This window comes from Muntiacus reevesi, chromosome 8 (assembly GCF_963930625.1).
Source record: "Muntiacus reevesi chromosome 8, mMunRee1.1, whole genome shotgun sequence".
NCBI classification, from domain to species: Eukaryota; Metazoa; Chordata; class Mammalia; order Artiodactyla; family Cervidae; genus Muntiacus; species Muntiacus reevesi.
This window is the reverse complement of record NC_089256.1, coordinates 43,949,880-43,967,704: the sequence shown is the minus strand read 5'-3', so window position 1 is coordinate 43,967,704 and position 17,825 is coordinate 43,949,880. Positions and strand designations below refer to the sequence as shown.

Below are 17,825 nucleotides of genomic sequence, written 5' to 3'. Positions count from 1 at the left end.
CACCAGATCAGCTCTCCCTGGGTTGTGTGTCCCAGCAGCTGTGGTGAGGGGTCACAAGGCCCAAAGCTATCTCCAAGGGTCCACCTCCTTCAGTTCTCAGAGAAGAGAATGACTGGGTGGGTACTCAAAATGATTCTGCTGCATCCTCACTGCTTCTTATCCCTTTAAGATTAAGTTTATATGTATATATATATTATATATATAACATATACCATGTCACAACCCTTGAGACAGTTTATGAATAGTTGAAACCACAAGACTGAAATCCATGAAAGACAAATGCCTACTTCATTTTACAAATGGCCCAAACCTATCCCTCCTTAATGTCTGTAAAACATTCTGCTCTTGACCACTTACAGTGATGGGATTCTGATGTTGGAGAGTTCTGGAATAAAGTAATTGTATGCAGGTTCATTACCTATGAAAAAATAAAACCGTTAAATAGCTGAATAGTAATTGAGCACTCACTGTGTGCTAGGCATTATGCTAAGTGTTTTATATACATTATCCAGTTCCATCCACACAAAAACCCTGCATGATATTATTATTCACATTTTACAGAAGAAACTAATGAGCACAGAGCTTAGGTAACTGGTCCAAGCAGCTAGTAAGGTGGAGATCTCTCTTATACTTGAATCTGTAGTCTTAACCACTACTCTGTATATAAAAGCATAACCGTGCCCCTGCGTGCTTTTAAGGGAGCTATTAATTTCCCCCTCCTTCTATAGAGAAAGAAAACTTGAGCCCATTTTTAATAACAAAGAATGGAAATGGCCCCAATTCTAAAACTGGATCTTCTCCGACAAGGCTTATCATTTTAACTGCAGGAAGCTCTCCAGGGGACGATGATCATTCCTGTCCCATTCAGAACTATCTCTGAACAACCCCAAATACTTCCAGTTCAACTACAAGGTCACATGCCAGATAAAGAGAGGTTATCTACCCTTTTCTTAAGAAGGTGATGGTGTTGGAATGAAACCATCCTTTCTAATCAGTCCTGCCTCATGTAACATGTCAATGGGAGTCTCTAAAGTGCTTAGCCAGGTAGCAGGCACTGTGTTCCCCACACTGACTGCATGTTCTGAAGGCCTTTCACAAGAACGTCCTGGGCTGGGGGTGTGCCCATGAAGCCTACTCCTAATTACCCTCATCCTTGCAGAGACCCAAAATGTTGACTCTTGAGTTATATTTAATCCACAGACAAGTTGATAAGTACACTATACTCCTTCTCTGAGCCTGATTTGGATGCAGGGGGTGAATGTTGCTTCCCACTGAGTCCATCAGAATGTTTCCACTTACTGTTCAGGACTGGTGTAGGGCTTCTGGGACTCAAACCCTCAGGGGCTGCTCTCAACTTCATAGAGCCTGCTGGCTGCCTCATCAGAGGAACCCTTGCTTCAGGCCATCCTGAGTTGGTCCTGCCCAGGATACTAGAGGTATATGTCTTAGCAGATCATCACTCTCCTTCCTGACATCCATCTCATAGGAGACGAAATAGTCCCAACATATTGAGCTTTTCCCAATAACTCTTTATGACTCAACCACATAGATATGTTTTGAAGCTTTTCTTAAGCCCATCTATGCTTTCTATTTTTGAGGGACTGAAATGGGTTCTGAAACTTCCTTTCTGCAGTGTAAGGTACTATTTCCTGTTATTGACCTAAATTGTACTCTTTCAAGTTTCCTTGGACACTCTTTAATACAATCTTTTCATTTTAGTTGCCAAATCTCTTTGTAAAGGAAGCATTTACACCATGTTCTCTAGGCTTTACCAGGCTGCTTGGAAAAGACACAGCCGTAACAGTGAAGGAATTTATTGCAAGGATACATGAGAATGTCAGGCAGGAGGGTTCCTCTCTGTCTTGACTGTAGACTTCCAAGATTGAGGAGCACAGCAATCTTCATAAAGACCTGGAACAACAACTCAACATTGCTTCACTCACTCTGAGCTCTAGTCACCCACTTTCTCTTTTTCCATCTAGCATTTATTTTTCAAAAGACAATGGATGGGATCATTTAGTTATGTCCCACCATAACGTCCCCCTTTCTGGTTGGATTCTGTGACTCTTGGTCTAGGTCATATCCAACTGCATTCTTAGCTTTTGACTCAAGGAGAAATCTCTTGTTTCATCATTTATGGCCAGGAGAACAGGATAAACATGTGACATAAAAACCCAATTTGAAAGAAAGGTGGGGCCATGACAGACATTTGAGGCTTCATGGTTTATCTCCCAATTTATATTTAATAAGTTCTGTTTTATAACTTCAAGGTTTCCTTAATGCAGGAAAAGCTACAGACACTGGAAACTTGTGGAGATTAACAAGTTAACATAGCAGATCTGAGACAGCTATCCTTAGAAAGTCCTGACTGTAAGGTTGATCCATGACTGGCATCAGGAAAGTTGGATTTCAGGAGGGTTCCCACCATTCCCAGAAACTATGAGAGTGGTCCATTGTGCCTAAATTGTGCAAGCAGTGTGGCTATGCCAAACACTTGCTTTTCTTCTAAAGCTCTGGAATTCTGGTAGGTACTAGGCAGAGTGTGCCTGCATGACCAACTCCCACTAAACATCCTGGTCACAAGATAATCAGCTTCTCTGATGGGCAGCATCTCACATATGTTGTCCCCATTTGTGGCTGGAAGATTTCCATGCATTATGACTGACTCCAATAGCAACAGACTCCTGGAAGCCTGCATCTGGTTTCCTCTGGTCTTTGCCCCATGTGCCTTTTCTCTTTGCTGCTTTTGCTATGTATCTTTTCACTATAATATATCACAGCTGTAAACACAACTATGTGCCCAGTCCTGTTAGTCCCCCTAGAGAATCGTGGAACTGGAAGTGATCTTGGGGATCCTCAACGCACAGTCAACCTGGTCACAGGTTTCCATTCATATTGCAGTAGCACCATTAAGAAAAATTAGTAAGCAAGGAAGAGACATTACATTCCCTTCCACCATATATCCATTACAGCTATTTAAGTCTGTAACTTGAAAGAGCCAGCTTTCTTTGGAAGAAGCCATAAGTGTCTAAAAATTTAATGAGGGCAAAAGAAGAAACATCAAGGGGGCAGACCCAGCTGGAGGGTGCTTCTCTGGCAGGCTCACTCTGAGCTGTATTCAGCAAGTTAATGGTGACATTTCTATTTCATGAAAAGCCAGTAAAAATGAACATTTTCTGCCACTTTTGCATATCCGAAGTGAACCAAATTCTTCTATTTTGCATGACCTTCATGTGCAGGTCAGTTCCTTTAACCAGCTGCATTTATTCACTTCTATTTTTAGGTTTTGCTGGTACATTAAAAATAATACCTAAGAATCTGAAAGAAGCCCTGCCATTGCTCAAAAGTGCCTGATTTGCTCCTAGGGAGTAGCCCAGACTCTGGAAGAATCTGTCTGTGAGGTTTTATGATAAATATCAGTGATTATGCTGATAACAGAGTGTTCCACCAAAACTAGGCAGGGAAGGCATTGCTTTTCAGCTGGGGGAAAAAAATAATAATCTGCTTTCTACAAAGCCCACAACTGGTGCGTTAACATCCTGCTTCTTCTCCTGCGGGTAGGAGTTAGGAGAGACGACGAGAGAAAAAAAGAGGAAGGGAGGTTAAAAGGGGGAACAGAGAAGGAAATTAAGTTGCCAGAAAATGAGAAAGGACTCTCTTCAGCCTTGAGCTCTGGCCATGAAAATCCCTATCCCCAGGGGTTCTCTCAGGAGAGGCCCAGCCCATCCATAACCTGTGACTGCCAGTTAACTTCATGGCACCACTGAGGTCACCCTCTCATCCAGCCTAGACCAGTCCCATTCTGACTGGAACCTATAGGAGGGTGGGACCAACATTTCGATCAAACATGCAGCTTCTCTGATCTCCACAGAAATTCCAAAGGCAGTTCTTTATACCTACATCTGGATTCAAAGTGAAAAAAGTGAAAGTGATTGTCATTCAGTCGTATCTGACTCTTTGAGACCTCATAGACCATAACCTGCCAGTCTCCTTTGTCCATGGGATTCTCCAGGCAAGAATACTGGAGTGGGTACCATTCCCTTCTCCAGGGGATCTTCCCAACCCAGGGATCGAACTCAGGTCTCCTGCATTGTAGGCGAATTCTTTACTTTCTGAACCACCAGGGAAGCCCGTACATCTGGACTAGAGGAAGAAATATCCAATAGCCCATGTCCCAGGGACAAGTCTGTTGTTCCTCTGCCCATAACCCTACACAGCCTCATCGTGTCCCAAGCTAGGAAAGAATCCAGGAATCTGGCCAAAAGCCTTGTTATGGATATTTGTTGTTTCAGCCCACCTCGTGTCTTTTCTTAGGAAAAACCTCTAGCCCCGTGTGGTTTAGGAAGCTGTTAATCAGCATGTGATGCCTGCTACAGGGATGGTATCACAACCAAAATACAGCCCAGAAAAGGATCACCCAGTTGACAAAATGCTTTTTCCAAACACATGGTGATGGGGGTGGGGTGCAGAACATTATACAAACAGAACCAATCAGAAACCTTCCCTGGGTTGGATGTAGGGACCTTGGGAAAATATCAGTAAAGACTCTCTTCTTGTTCCTGTACCAAAGCTGAGAGGATGCAATCTGGGCATTTGCACCAGCCATCTATTCAGCCAAATGGAGAAACTGAAACTACAGATTAAGCAGTCTTCCCAGGTGGCGCTAATGGTAAAGAACCCTCTTGACAATGCAGGAGACATAAGGGATGTGGGTTAGATCCCTGGGTCAGGAAGATCCCCTGGAGGAGGGCATGGCAACCCACTCCAGTATTCTTGTCTGGAGGATCCCATGGACAGAGGGGCCTGGCAGGCTACGATCCATGGGGTCACAAAGAGTAGGACACGACTGAAGTGACTCAGCACATGCACTGATGAGAGAGAGAGAAAGAGCAAGTACTTCTAGTATTGAATATTGTATTCATTTCCTGGGGTACCATAAAATATTACCACAACCTTGGTGGCTTACAACAACAGAAATTTATTATCTCCTCATTCTGGAGACCAGAAGACTGAAATCAAGCTGTGGGCAGGGCAGTGCTCCCTCTGCAGACTCAGGGGAAGACTCTGTCCTTTGCCGCATTCAGCTTCTGGGGACTGCCAGTACCATTCCCCCTACTTCCATCTTCATAACACCTTCTCTCTGTGTCTCCTCTCCTCCTTTGTCTGTATAGAATATCCATTTGCCTCTCTCTTATAAGAATGTCTGTGATCCAGGATAAACTCCTCCTCTCAAGATCTTCAGATTAATCACATCTTTGACATATAAGTAATATTTACTCTTTTGCATTAAAAGGTAACATTTGCAGGTTCCAGAGATTAGGAAGTAAGTATATCTTGATGGGAGTTGGGGGAGAATTCCCTTTTTTTTTTTTTTTTTTTAGCCTACATGTCTCATTCAAGTTCCCGAGACCTTATTTCTTGCAGCTCTTCTTTCAACACCATATATCATCACCAGTCAATGAGTTCCTTCCTGGCTTCCCTGGTGGCTCAGATGGTAAAGAATCTGCCTGCAATGCAGGAGACGTGGGTTTTATCCCTGGGTTGGGAGGATCCCCTGAAAAAGGAAATGGCTACCCACTCCAGTATTCTTGCCTAGGAAATCCCATGAAGAGGGAAGCCTGATGGGCTATAGTCCACGGGGTCACAAAGAGTCAGACACAACTGAGTAACTAACATTTGGTTTAGGCTGCCATAAGTTGAGTTTAGTCACTTGTATTAAAGGTGTTTTAAATAATACACATGCCCGTGTCTGCAGCAAGCTGGGAAATGGAGGAGGTAGCCTGGTACCATAGACAGAACATCTGTTCTTCTGCAAGAGTTTGAGAAAATCATTTCCTTTTCCCAGCTTTGATGTTTCATAACTCTTACAAAGATAAGGCTTAAAGGACTGTTGCATTTGCTTATGCTAGGTATTTTATTGGTTTAAACACTGCGTAATTATATTTATGGCTGATGATCAGCTGGGACTTTCTGCAATTGTGATCAAAAAACTCAACATAAGACGCTTGAGCAAAACCAAGCAGACAACAAAGCTAAAAAGTCTGGGGCTAATCAGGTACCTCTCAGTTTGAGGCTCTGATGATATTGGGCTCCATCTCTTGGCTCTGTCTCTTTAAGATTGGCAGCATCTCAAGTCCGAGGAGGTGGCCCCTTGCAGTTTTAAATTGATGTGTCTGACCAGTGGAAGAGAAAGTGGATTTCCCTGATGGGTAGAACAAAAATCTTGAAATTGGATCTCATTGGCCCAATTGGTCTGACTCCTGCCAGATGCCTACTGCTAAACTGTGGTCAGAGGAATGAAAGGCAGTGATTTGCTTACCCTAGAGATCATTGCTTTACCTCTAGAGTAGAGCAGAACACAAGGATGAAGAGTGAAAGAAGAGTGGTATTCTAGAGGGAAATGCAACATGGTTACCTGAAGTGGGGTGAAAGCACGCTGGCTACAAAAGGATAAATGTATACTAAATATTGGAGTGTTTCATGATAAAAATTCCTTTATTTATTCAAATGAATAGGCTTGCCAAGTGCATGAGAGATTGTTATCATAAACCATAGTTTTGTGAATATAACGTGATAATTTATACTACCAATTTACAGAATTTCCAGAAATTAACTTGGGGAAGATTGTGTGGATCTAGCTCCTTTAGACAGGGTAGAATAGGCATACATATAAATTATACGTTGTTCTGTGTATGTAAATAAACACATAAATATGTACCAAATATTTGCCCAAGTTGCTAATGAAAGCATCTTGTCACAGGATGCTTTAATAATTAAACAAAATATCACAATGAATTTGATTAATGTCACAATGAATGTGATTAAGAGTGTAAATACTGTATTCGTTTCTAGAAATCTTCTTTTGGCCTGAGTGTGAGATTTAGTTTTCTGTAGCAGTGCTCTTCAAACTTTTTGGTGACATACCTCCACCAATAACAATGAACCAACTAAATATATTATAAAACATACAGGAAATAAGAAATAAGAAGACAAGTTAAAGATAATCAACATTCAAAAAACACATCATTTTACTTATCCATGGTCAAAAAACCTTTATGCTCTTCTGGGCAAAATAATGATAATAAATTTAGTGAGAGTGGTGTTTTTATTTTATTTAAAAAATATTTGCTTAATATCTTGGGACAGAGAAAATTGAAAGTCTGATCTTAAGTCCAGTTTATTTTGATATTTGGCTTGATGACTCTGAGAGGTAAAAAAGACAACTTTTTTTTTATAGACAGAACTGTGTTTTCCCCAAACTCACATGTTGAACCACCAATGTGGCTGTATTTGGAAATAGGGCTTTTAAGGAGGTAGTTAAGGTTAAAAGTCTTTCCTGGTGGCTCAGATGGTGAAGAATCCACCTGCAATGCAGGAGAACTGGCTTCAATCCCTGGTTGGGGAAGATCCCCTGGAGAAGGAATGGCAGCCCACTCCAGTATTCTTGCCTGGAGAATCCCATGAACAGAGGAGCTGGGTGGGCTACAGTCCGTGAAGTTGCAAAGAGTCAGACACAACTTAGTGACTTGCACACACACAAGGTTAAAAGAAGTCAGAAGTGTGGAACCCTAATCCAATAGCACTACTCTCTCTAAAAGAAGAGGAGGACACCAGGGGTGCAATCACACAGAGAAAAGGTCACGTGAGAACACATCAGGGAGGCGCCCATCTGCCAGCCAATGAGAGAGACCTCACCAGAAGCCAGTGCTGCCAGCACCTTGATCTCACACTTTCAGCCTCCAGAACTGTGAGAAAATAAATTGCTGTTGGGTAATCTACCAGCTTGTGGTGTTCTAGATATTCTACTATGGCAGCCGGAGCAGACTAATACACTCCAAACATTCCCAGATCCAGATGGCAGATGTGCATCAACGGCCCAGTCACAAGATTGTGCTAAGTCACTCAGTCATGTCCGACTCTTTGTGACCCTATGGACTGCAGTCCATCAGGCTCCTCTGTTCATAGAATTTTCCAGGCAAGAATACTAAAGTGGGTTGCCATTTCCTACTCCAGACAGCACAGCAATCATGCAAAAAATGTTGTCAAAATTCAGCTAGTAAATTTCCATCTTCTCCGGAAATCATTTGCTCTTCAAATTAATTGAAAGTTATCTTCTTTAACTTTTTACAAATGCATAAATAAACTACTAAATCTCTTTGTTGGAAGCTTTTTAAACAGGGTTGGAAATTTTTTGTTCAAGTTTTTAAAATGGGCATACATGAGAGTATTTATGGGTGCCACACCATTTTTGTTTGGGACAACAAAATCACCTAACAGTGAAACGCTTCAAAATATCCAATTTCAAAAATTTTTTCCACAGCACGTTTATTTCAAAGAGCAATTACTTTCTCACTCATTAGCATCATAAATTTTCCATGTAGTGGTAAATTGTATGTGGGTTCTTTTTTTAATCTGACAGGTAGCATTCTATTTGTTATCACATAAAAAGCCGGCAAATTTGGAACAGCAGTCTTTATATCAGGCAAAGATTTGTGTTTTCAAGCTCAACAACATTTATGGCCTGTGTCTCAAGACAATCTGTAAGCCTCCGTGTGGCACAGAATATTTTCAGTCACTTCCCATATCAATACTAAATATTAAAATATCCTGCTCTATGTTAATTTATGAAATTAACCACACTAATGCCTTTCTATAGCATGCTCTGCAGCTCTGACCTCAGTATCCTTGCTGCAGTAACTCGTTTGTAGCTCATCTGTAATTGCAGAGCACAGGACTCCATCTGTGAGGGTAGTTGTGGAATGTTACCCTGAGTCCTTCTGCTCTGTTTAAAGCAGACCTCCTCCTTGGCTTTACTTACACGGCTCTTCCAGAAGATACTGAGTTCATTAAAGAAGTCCTTTGTTATTAAGAAGGTATCTTTTCTAGTACTACAGTTTTCTGTGGTTGCTCACACACAAAAAGCAGTTCCTTGTTGATTTCATTATTGAAACAATATAGTCAATCTTTAAGAAGAAGAGAAACATTGAGACATCCATATTTTCATCCCTATGTAGTAACTTTGCATGGTGTAAATTGCTTTTAATAGGGAAAAGGAGTAGTCAAGGCTGTATATTGTCACCCTGCTTATTTAACTTATATGCAGAGTACATCATGAGAAATGCTGGGGTGGATGAAGCACAAGTTGGAATCAAGATTGCCAGAAGAAATATAAATAACCTCAGATATGCAGATGACACCACCCTTATGGCAGAAAGTGAAGAAGAACTAAAGAGCCTCTTGAGGAAAGTGAAAGAAGAGAGTGAAAAAGTTGGTTTAAAGCTCAACGTTCAGAAAACTAAAATCATGGCATCTGGTCCCATCACTTCATGGCAAATAGATGGAGAAACAGGGGAAACAGTGGCTGACTTTATTTTTCTGGACTCCAAAATCACTGCAGATGGTGACTGCAGCCATGAAATTAAAAGACGCTTACTCCTTGGAAGGAAAGCTATGACCAACCTAGACAGCATATTAAAAAATCAGAGACATTACTTTGCCGACAAAGGTCCGTCTAGTCAAGGCTATGGTTTTACCAGTGGTTATGTATGGATGTGAGAGTTGGACTGTGAAGAAAGCTGAGCACCAAAGAATTGATGCCTTTGAACTATGGAGTTGGAGAAGACTCTTGAGAGTCCCTTGGACTGCAGGGAGATTCAACCAGTCCATCCTAGAGGAGATCAGTCCTGGGTGTTCATTGGAAGGACTGATGTTGAAGCTGAAACTCCAGTACTTTGGCTACCTGATGTGAAGAGCTGACTCATTGGAAAAGACCCTGATGCTGGGAGGGATTGGAGGCAGGAGGAGAAGGGGACAACAGAGGATGAGATGGTTGGATGGCATCATCGACTCGATGGAAATGGGTTTGGGTGGGCTCCGGGTTTGTGATGGACAGGGAGGCCTGGCGTGCTGCGGTTCATGGGATCGTGGAGAGTTGTACATGACTGAGTGACTGAACTGAACTTGCTTTAATACTTGCTTTTCCTGCTAATTTTCAGATGTGTGTATGTATAAAACATATATATATATATATATATATATATATGATTTTGGGGTTTTTTTTTTGACAATTCCAATGGTGTATGCTGACCAAAAATTTGTTTTAGCTTGTCATCATATTGTTTTCCATGTACTATTTCTACTATTCTTTTTTTTCTACTATTCTTAATTAGAGCAGGAAGATAATTGTTTCCCCTCAAGGTATGTCCTTTGCTATTAAATAAGAAACCTAAGAGTGTCTCTAAATATTTAATATCAAATTAAGTGAAATTTTCTAAATTACTGAAATGAATATTGCAAATATCACCCTCCAAAAACAAGTATCTGTCTTAATGTCTTTATGTTCCAGATACATGGTTTCTAAAGTTCTTGGTAATTCCAAGTATTCCTACTGAATAACTCAAAACATACTAAGAATGAAGATATCACCAATAATAATGAATATGAATCCACATTTCAAATAGTCTTATTGTTATTTTTGAGTTTGACTCATCAGATCTAATTAAGTCATTTGTTTTTACCTTGTTAAATTGGCAGTCAGTGAGCTCTTTTCAGAAGTAGGAAATATGTCAGCTCTACCCTTTTCTTATTAATAGGAAGAAGGTTTATCCTCAATTAACAGATTCATAGCTAAAATGTTTTTAATCTAGTTAAAACTAGATTATATACTATATAAATCCATGTAAGGGGGCATACCACAGTTTATCACAATATATTAAAGGGAGCTAGCTGCATCCATCCCTTTGTGGGGAGAACGCCCACTGTCTCCTCATGCTGCTTGGCAATAAGGTGTAATCCATGACTGTCTGACACAGGGATCAAATATGAGAAACAGAGTCTGTCTACTACTTGCAAAGTTAATTTCTATTTTTAGATTGGAAATGAGTAAAAATAGACATTCCAATATTCTTTTCCCATGCCTTCTGGGAAAAGGGGCACCCCAACTTTGGAGAGTGCAGGTTTCACAGTGTAGGTTGGTGATTCATTGCTGCAGTGGACATTGTTGACTTGATCCCAGCATTCATTCCTGCCTTTCCTGTCAACATTACCCTGATTTTCTTCTGAGTAGATTCTCATTGGCTTAAACCAATCAACCCAGTCCAGCCTCCAACCAAAGTGATTGGTATGGAGATGTCAAGAAACTCAATTTTGGCTTTCTTTTTTAAAAAGTGAATGCTACTAATTTCCTGGCTGTCCAGTGGTTACAACTCAGTGCTTTTACTGCCATAGTCCAGGTTTGATCTCTGGTCAGGGAACTAAGATCCCATAAGGCAGTCCAAAAAAAAAAAGTGAACCCAAAAGAGCCTCTCTCACTCACCTAGGTGGGGGCAGTCCAAGGGCATGATAAGACTGGCACTGCAGCCAGTTTACCACAATGAGAGCATAGACTGGAGCTCCCAGGGCCACCATGTGGAATCCAGGGATGAAAAAAAGATTGCTGAAGGTAAAGGGGAGAGAGGGCAAGAAATTAGATCATTGTTGACCTTATTTGAGCTCCAGCTGAAGGCTTTCCTGAAGTCAGATTTACCCCTGGATTTTTTAGCTAGTAGGTGAATAAATTCTATGTAATTGCATAAGCCATTTAGTCAAGTTGGCTTCTCTATCATCTGCAACCAAAAAATTCCTCATGATACAGCTATCAACTCTTTTGGGTTTTTGTTTCGTTATCATTTTTGATTAATTTTGTTTTATTTAGCGTTTATGATAGTGTGTCAAGTTAACCATACTTTGTAGCACAGAATTATCATCAGTATCCTGCAAGGTCCTTCCACTGAATGATTCCCCTATTAGCTCTATTATTACCCCCATTTTATAAAAGGGGAGACTGAGAGCAGAGGTAAGTAACTTGCCCAAGGTCACTGAGTAAGTAACAAAGCCAAGATTTACTACCAACCATGTTCTTAGTCACTACAGTATATCAGAAAGACTACACTACTCACATACTATAATTTGGCATTGTCCAACTCTCTCATTTTTGCCACTACAATGAATATAAAGTAATATTTACTATTTCTTATGTAACTTTGGACAAGTTACTTAAACTCTCTGTGTCTCAGTTCCCTTACCTATAAAATGGAGGTAATAAGATAATACTGATTTTATAAGGTTGTTGGATAGTTTAAATTGTACCTGTTACTTTGAACATCTTTTCTGTATTTATTGGCCATTTAGGATTCCTTTTTTGAGAAACTTCCTGTTCATACCCTTTGCCCATTTTTCTATTGAGTTTGTTGTCTTTTTCTTATTGATTTTCAGGGGTCACATATTGCAGTTATGTCCATTTTAGATATTGAACATCTTATTTATCACATTTCTGTGGTGCCCTTCATTAACAGGAATCTTTAGTTTTTATATAATCAATTTGATCAATTGTGCACCAAATATGGAAAGAATAAAGACATGAAAAACAATGTTTATCACATCAGCAATTTAAAAATCTAGGTGAAGAATCAAAACCAACAACCAAACAAACAAGTGTTAGACACTGTATGTATGAGTGCATGCTCAGTCGCTTCAGTTGTGTCCTACTCTTTGCAACCCTGCCAGGCTCCTCTGTCCATGGGATTCTCCAGGCAAGAATACTGGAGTAGACTGCCATGCCCTCCTCCAGGGGATCTTCCTGATCCTGGGATATAACCCTCATCTCTTGAGTCTTCTGCATTGGCAGGTGGATACTTTACCACTGTGCCACCTGGGAAGCCCCTATATAATCAACTATTAACCTCAGAAAAGTACCCAAATTTTTCTGAGTTTCAGTTTCCTTACTTGGAAAGTGGAAGCATTGAAAAAATATTTTCTAGTTTGTTGTGGTAGTTAAATAAAGTAAGACCTGGTTCTTGTAGTTGGTATCTGGCATATAATAACTGCAATTCATAAGCAAAGCACATCACCAAAATAATAATGGCTACCATTTATGGAGGTCTGCTCCCTGACTGGCACTTACTCTAAGTCACCCTATTTAAATTCCACAAGCCTCTGCAAGGCATTATTGCTGCCATTTGTCAGAAATCTAGGTTCAGGGAGCTCAATAATTTGACAAAGTCACACAGCTGGTATAAGGTAGCAACAATACTGAAAATGTGCTAGACACTCTGTCGAGTCTGACTCTTTGCGACCCCATGGTCTGTCCATGTAATATTGAAAGCCAGGTTCATTTGTCCTTAGACCTCATGTGCTTTCCACTATGTCAATTTATTGCCAGAAAAGATGCTAGAAAAAGCAATGAAACTTTACTTGGATCCTGAAGGAAAAGAGACAAGAAAAAGACAAAATTTTAATAGACAAAAGGAGGAAGGCAGAGAGGACACCCTGCCAGATTCTGAGGGAGTACAGTGCATATGCCAGGGATGAAAAGTACTGTGAGTTATTAGAGGGCAGAAGGAAAACTTGTCCAACATAGTGCCCTTCAGTCCAAGCGCAGAGACGGGAACAGGGTAACTATTGGGGGGGTGTCTATTCCCTACTTCTACTTCCATAACGAGGAAGCAGGAGTACACTACCTGACCAGTGAGCTTGAAGGAGGAACTGGCCTTGTGTCCTTCTGAAACCTCTGGTTTGGAAAGCAGGCCTGCCCCAGGAAGCATGTATTTTCTGCTTTTCCAGAAGTTGTAAAAACTACAGTCAGCTTTTACAAGCAGACTTTCCAACTCTGCTTGTGACTGGTGGTGTTTGTTGTTGTTGTTGTTTAGTCTACTAAGTCGTATCTGACTCTTTGCAACCCCACGGACTGTAGCCCACCAGGTTCCTCTGTCATTGGGATTTCCAGGCAAGAATACTGGAGTGGGTTGCCATTTCCTTCTCCAGGGGAATCTTTCCAAACCAGGGATTGAACCCACATCTCCACTGTGGGATATGTTCAGTTCTGGGTTGAAGTACAAGCCCGTCTTTATCTCTGCAGATCTAAAGCCACGGCTACCATTCTAGTTTTTACCAGGGACAAAGCTGACATTTTGTTTTCCACCAGTCTTGACTCCTGCAGCTATCTCGATGGATTTTGAACTTGCATGGGCTTTGTGGGTGTTATCTGAAGACTCCTAAGACTGCAACAGTATGCATTCAACAAATCATGGTAAAAGAGTGAATATGACAAGTTCAAAGAACAATGAGAAGACGGCCTGATTTGAGTAGAGAACATCTAAGTAGCTTTTGTGAGTATTCATGGGATTATCCAGGCAAGAATACTGGAATGGTTGCCATGCCCTCCTCCAGGGGACCTTCTGGACCCAGGGATCGAACCAGTGTCTCTTGTGTCTCCTGCATTGGCAGTCAGGTTCTTTACCACTAGCACCATCTGGGAAGCCCTATATAAGTAGCTTGTAAGGTTAGATGGATGACTTACAAGAAAGACTTTTGTTTCTGATGTGGGAAGAGTGCTTAAGTTTCTGAGCAAGGAAACAGCATGAGGGAGACTGTGTTTATGTAGAGATAATATGGCAACGGGCTGCAGTGAAGACCAGGGGAGGAAAACCAGGAGCTGAAGGGCAACCAGAAGTGGTTTCTAGAATTCCTGAGTGAGGGAAGATGAAGGTTTGGTCTAGGGAAGTGGAAATGTGAACTGGAGTGAAAGGATGAAAGGGAGATATCAAAGGAAAACTGCCAGGATATGGTTACAACTGGGGTCCAAGAAGTGGAGATACCTTTTTCAGGCACCACTCTGAAAGACGTAGATGAGCATGCCCAGAGCTTGTGGGAAGTGGGTCTCAGCCTTCAGTTCAGTTCAGTTCAGTCGCTCAGTCGTGTCCTACTCTTTGCGACCCCATGAACCGCAGCACGCCAGTCCTCCCTGTCCATCACCAACTCCCGGAATCCACCCAAACCCATGTCCATCGAGTCGGTGATGCCATCCAACCATCTCATCCTCTGTTGTCCCCTTCTCCTCCTGCCCTCAATCTTTCCCAGCATCAGGGTCTTTTCCAATGAGTCAGCTCTTCGCCATCAGGTGGCCAAAGTATTGGAGTTTCAGCTTCAGCATCAGTCCTTCCAATGAACACTCAGGTCTCAGCCTTGGGCACCTTAAATCTGTCAAGTGGACTTGTTCTTGGAACCAAGGACCCCGGGCACAGGCTAGGAAAGAAGTTAGGGTTGGGAGCAGTTTGGGGCGTCAACATGGACAGAGGCAGCACACATTTGAAAGCCTCTGGGTAGAACTTGGTGGAGATGTGAAGCATGAACATGGACAGGACTTGGGATGGCAGGGATGGGAACAGGGACACAGATGAAGCTGGGAGGAGAGCAAGGGGACACCGGTCGCTCCTGGACTGAAGGGAAGGACAGGATGAGGCTTCTGGCAAAGGTTGGAATCAGGATCCTGTTAGCAGAGGAGGATGGCTTCCACCTCCCTTCCCCCTGTCCTGGCCCCCCAGGAAATCCACAGCTGGACCCAAAGCAGCTTTCCTAGGGCTGGCCTGTCTCTTCTGGACCCTGAGTCCCCTTCCTCGTGCTCTGGCGACAGTGACGCCCCGGACCACGGGCTGCAGGGGTCCCTCTATCAGCGGTAGGGGGCGACTCCAGCTCCCCAGGCCGCAGGGTTTTCCCCCCCCCAGGTTCCTGCCGCCGGTCAGAGCCGGGGCCCTCCCCAGCACCGCCCCACCTGGCCACCGCCGCAGCCAGCCCGCGCCCGCAGCCAGCCTGAGCTGCCGCAAGCCACCGGCCCCTCCCGGGGGTGGGGTTTAGGCTCCCCCTTCCACACTCGCTTTGTTGCAGGGGCCCCCCAGGGCAACCCCCCAGTTTGTCTCCACGTCCCGGGAGTCAGAAAGGTGCTAAACTAGGGGCCTGGTGGGAAAGGGGCTCAGCGGCGCGCGGACGCTCGCGGGCTCGAGGTAGCTAGGGATTGGGAGGAGGGAGCGGAGCCTGAGCCGCGGGGGCCGCTGCTGCAGAAAGGGGAGGAGAATGGGGAGGAGCTGGGGGGCAGGCTGCCGGGGAAGGAGGGGTCTTAAGGGGCGGCGAGCCCAGGTCGAATTTCCTCTGAGGCTGGCGATCCGCGAAGCTCCCACCTTCCCTTAGAGCTCGCTGCAGCCGCCTGCCCCGCGCCCTCCGGAGACCGGGACGGGACCATGGTGAGAGCGGGGTGCGTGGCGCGGAGCCGAGCGCACTGGCGCGAGCCCTCTGAGCAGCCGAGGGTGGCCGGGCGGAGGGCGCGAGCCGCCGGGACCCGAGGAAGTTTCCGGGGTCGGCACGGGGCCCGGAGCCTTCAGGCTGGCTCTTCTCTCTTCCGCAGATGTGGAGACGCTGGCTCGCGCTCGCGCTGGTGACGGTCGCCTGGGTCCACGCCGAGGTAGGTGAGCCTCTGAGCAGGTCCGAACTCGGGCGCCGGGGCCACTGGGGTCTGCGCGTGGCGCGGGCGGTGCGTGCGTCCCCGGGGATGCTCTCCCCGGGTCGGACTGGGAGTTTCCATCCGCCGGGTGAGGGGGCGCTCGGAGCAGAAATGCTTCTTATTGGAAACTTAAACCTTAAAAATCAGGAAAAGTAGTTTGGGCCGAAAGCTGGAGCCCCACCAAGGCTAATATGGAGGGAGAGTGGGGAGGGGGAGTGAGGACGAGCAGGGCCGGTTGGGACAGAGGCGGCGACACGAGCAGGAGCCGAGTTCAAAAAGGCGCCTGAGTTCTTTCCTTCACTGGAGAGGAAACTGAGAATAGTTGGAGCCTTCTCCCTTCCGAGTCTGTCTCCTGGGGGAGGAGGGGGGAGGTCCGGGGAGCTCGAGAAATTATTCTTTTAGGGCGGGATATATATATATATATTTTTTTTTTTTTCTTCTCTTTTATAAAGTAAGATTATGATTCTCTGAATTTTTCTTTCTTTGTAAAGTGCCCTGGGATTTTGTGTTACTATCAGAGCCAAATAACGGCCTTTAAAAAATCTCAGTTTTTTCCTAAACTGGACATTGCGCAAGTATGAGCAATCCGTTGCTCTGCTCTTTGAGGGCTCCGCATTTCCAGTCAAAGTATTTCAGCGCTTTGGGGGTAATGTTTTCTTTTCAACTCCAGTGACCTTCCTGAAACACTACAAACAAACCAACAAACCCTTCACTCACAAGCCCCTCCATTAACTCAAAGGTTTATGGACAGAAAATAAACAATTCTAAATTCCCTGGGCTCTAGTCTCCAGAAAAGTGAGGTCAGAAACCAAACATTTGATAATTATGGCAGGAAATGTGGAAGGAATTAAAAAGCATGAGGGAGAAGAAATGGAATGTACATTACAAAAGAAATAGTTCCCTGGTGGGTGGTTATTCTCCCTCTTTGAATTTTTTTCTTCATATTACGGTTTAGCCCCACCCTTAGCATCACAGCTTTCCTGCCCAGAAAAGTCATAAAAGCCTGCAAAGTCTTCACGATTTAAAAAAATATGCACATTATACTCAATTCTCATTTAATTCACTACTACATTGTTGATTGATCTGGAAACAGGAGCTGTTTTTTACTCAACAGTAAAATTAAAAATCAGGCTTCCCTGGAAGCTCAGACAGTGAAAATTCTGCCTACAATGCAGAAGACCTGGGTTTGATTCCTGGTTTGGGCAGATTCCCTGGAGAAGGAAATGGCAACCCACTCCAGTTTTCTGGCTTGGAGAATCCCATAGACAGAGAAGCCTGGCAGGCTATAGTCCATGGGGTCACAAAGAGTTGGACACGACTGAGCAACTGATACTACATTAAATTAACAGGCTAATTTTTTTGGATATCTACTTGTGTTGTAATAAAACTCCATTTGAATGATGGGGATACTAAGTCAGAAAGGCCACATAATTCATCTACAGTCCTAAGTTGTTAAATGGTAGAAGTGAGATTTGAAGATAGTCTGGCATCACACCCCAGGCTCTTAACCACTGCC

General features: G+C 43.5%; 1 protein-coding gene across 1 annotated transcript in view; it reads left to right on the top strand.

The window, feature by feature from the left end:
• Positions 1-15,919: 15,919 nt before the first annotated feature.
• Positions 15,920-17,825, top strand: part of FSTL1 (follistatin like 1) — a 56,825-nt gene continuing 54,919 nt past the window's right edge. The window contains exons 1-2 of the mRNA XM_065942360.1: positions 15,920-16,052; positions 16,214-16,270. Of these exons, the coding sequence (XP_065798432.1) occupies positions 16,050-16,052; positions 16,214-16,270 (60 nt within the window). The 5' untranslated portion in view covers positions 15,920-16,049. The remainder of the gene's footprint in view (positions 16,053-16,213; positions 16,271-17,825) is intronic.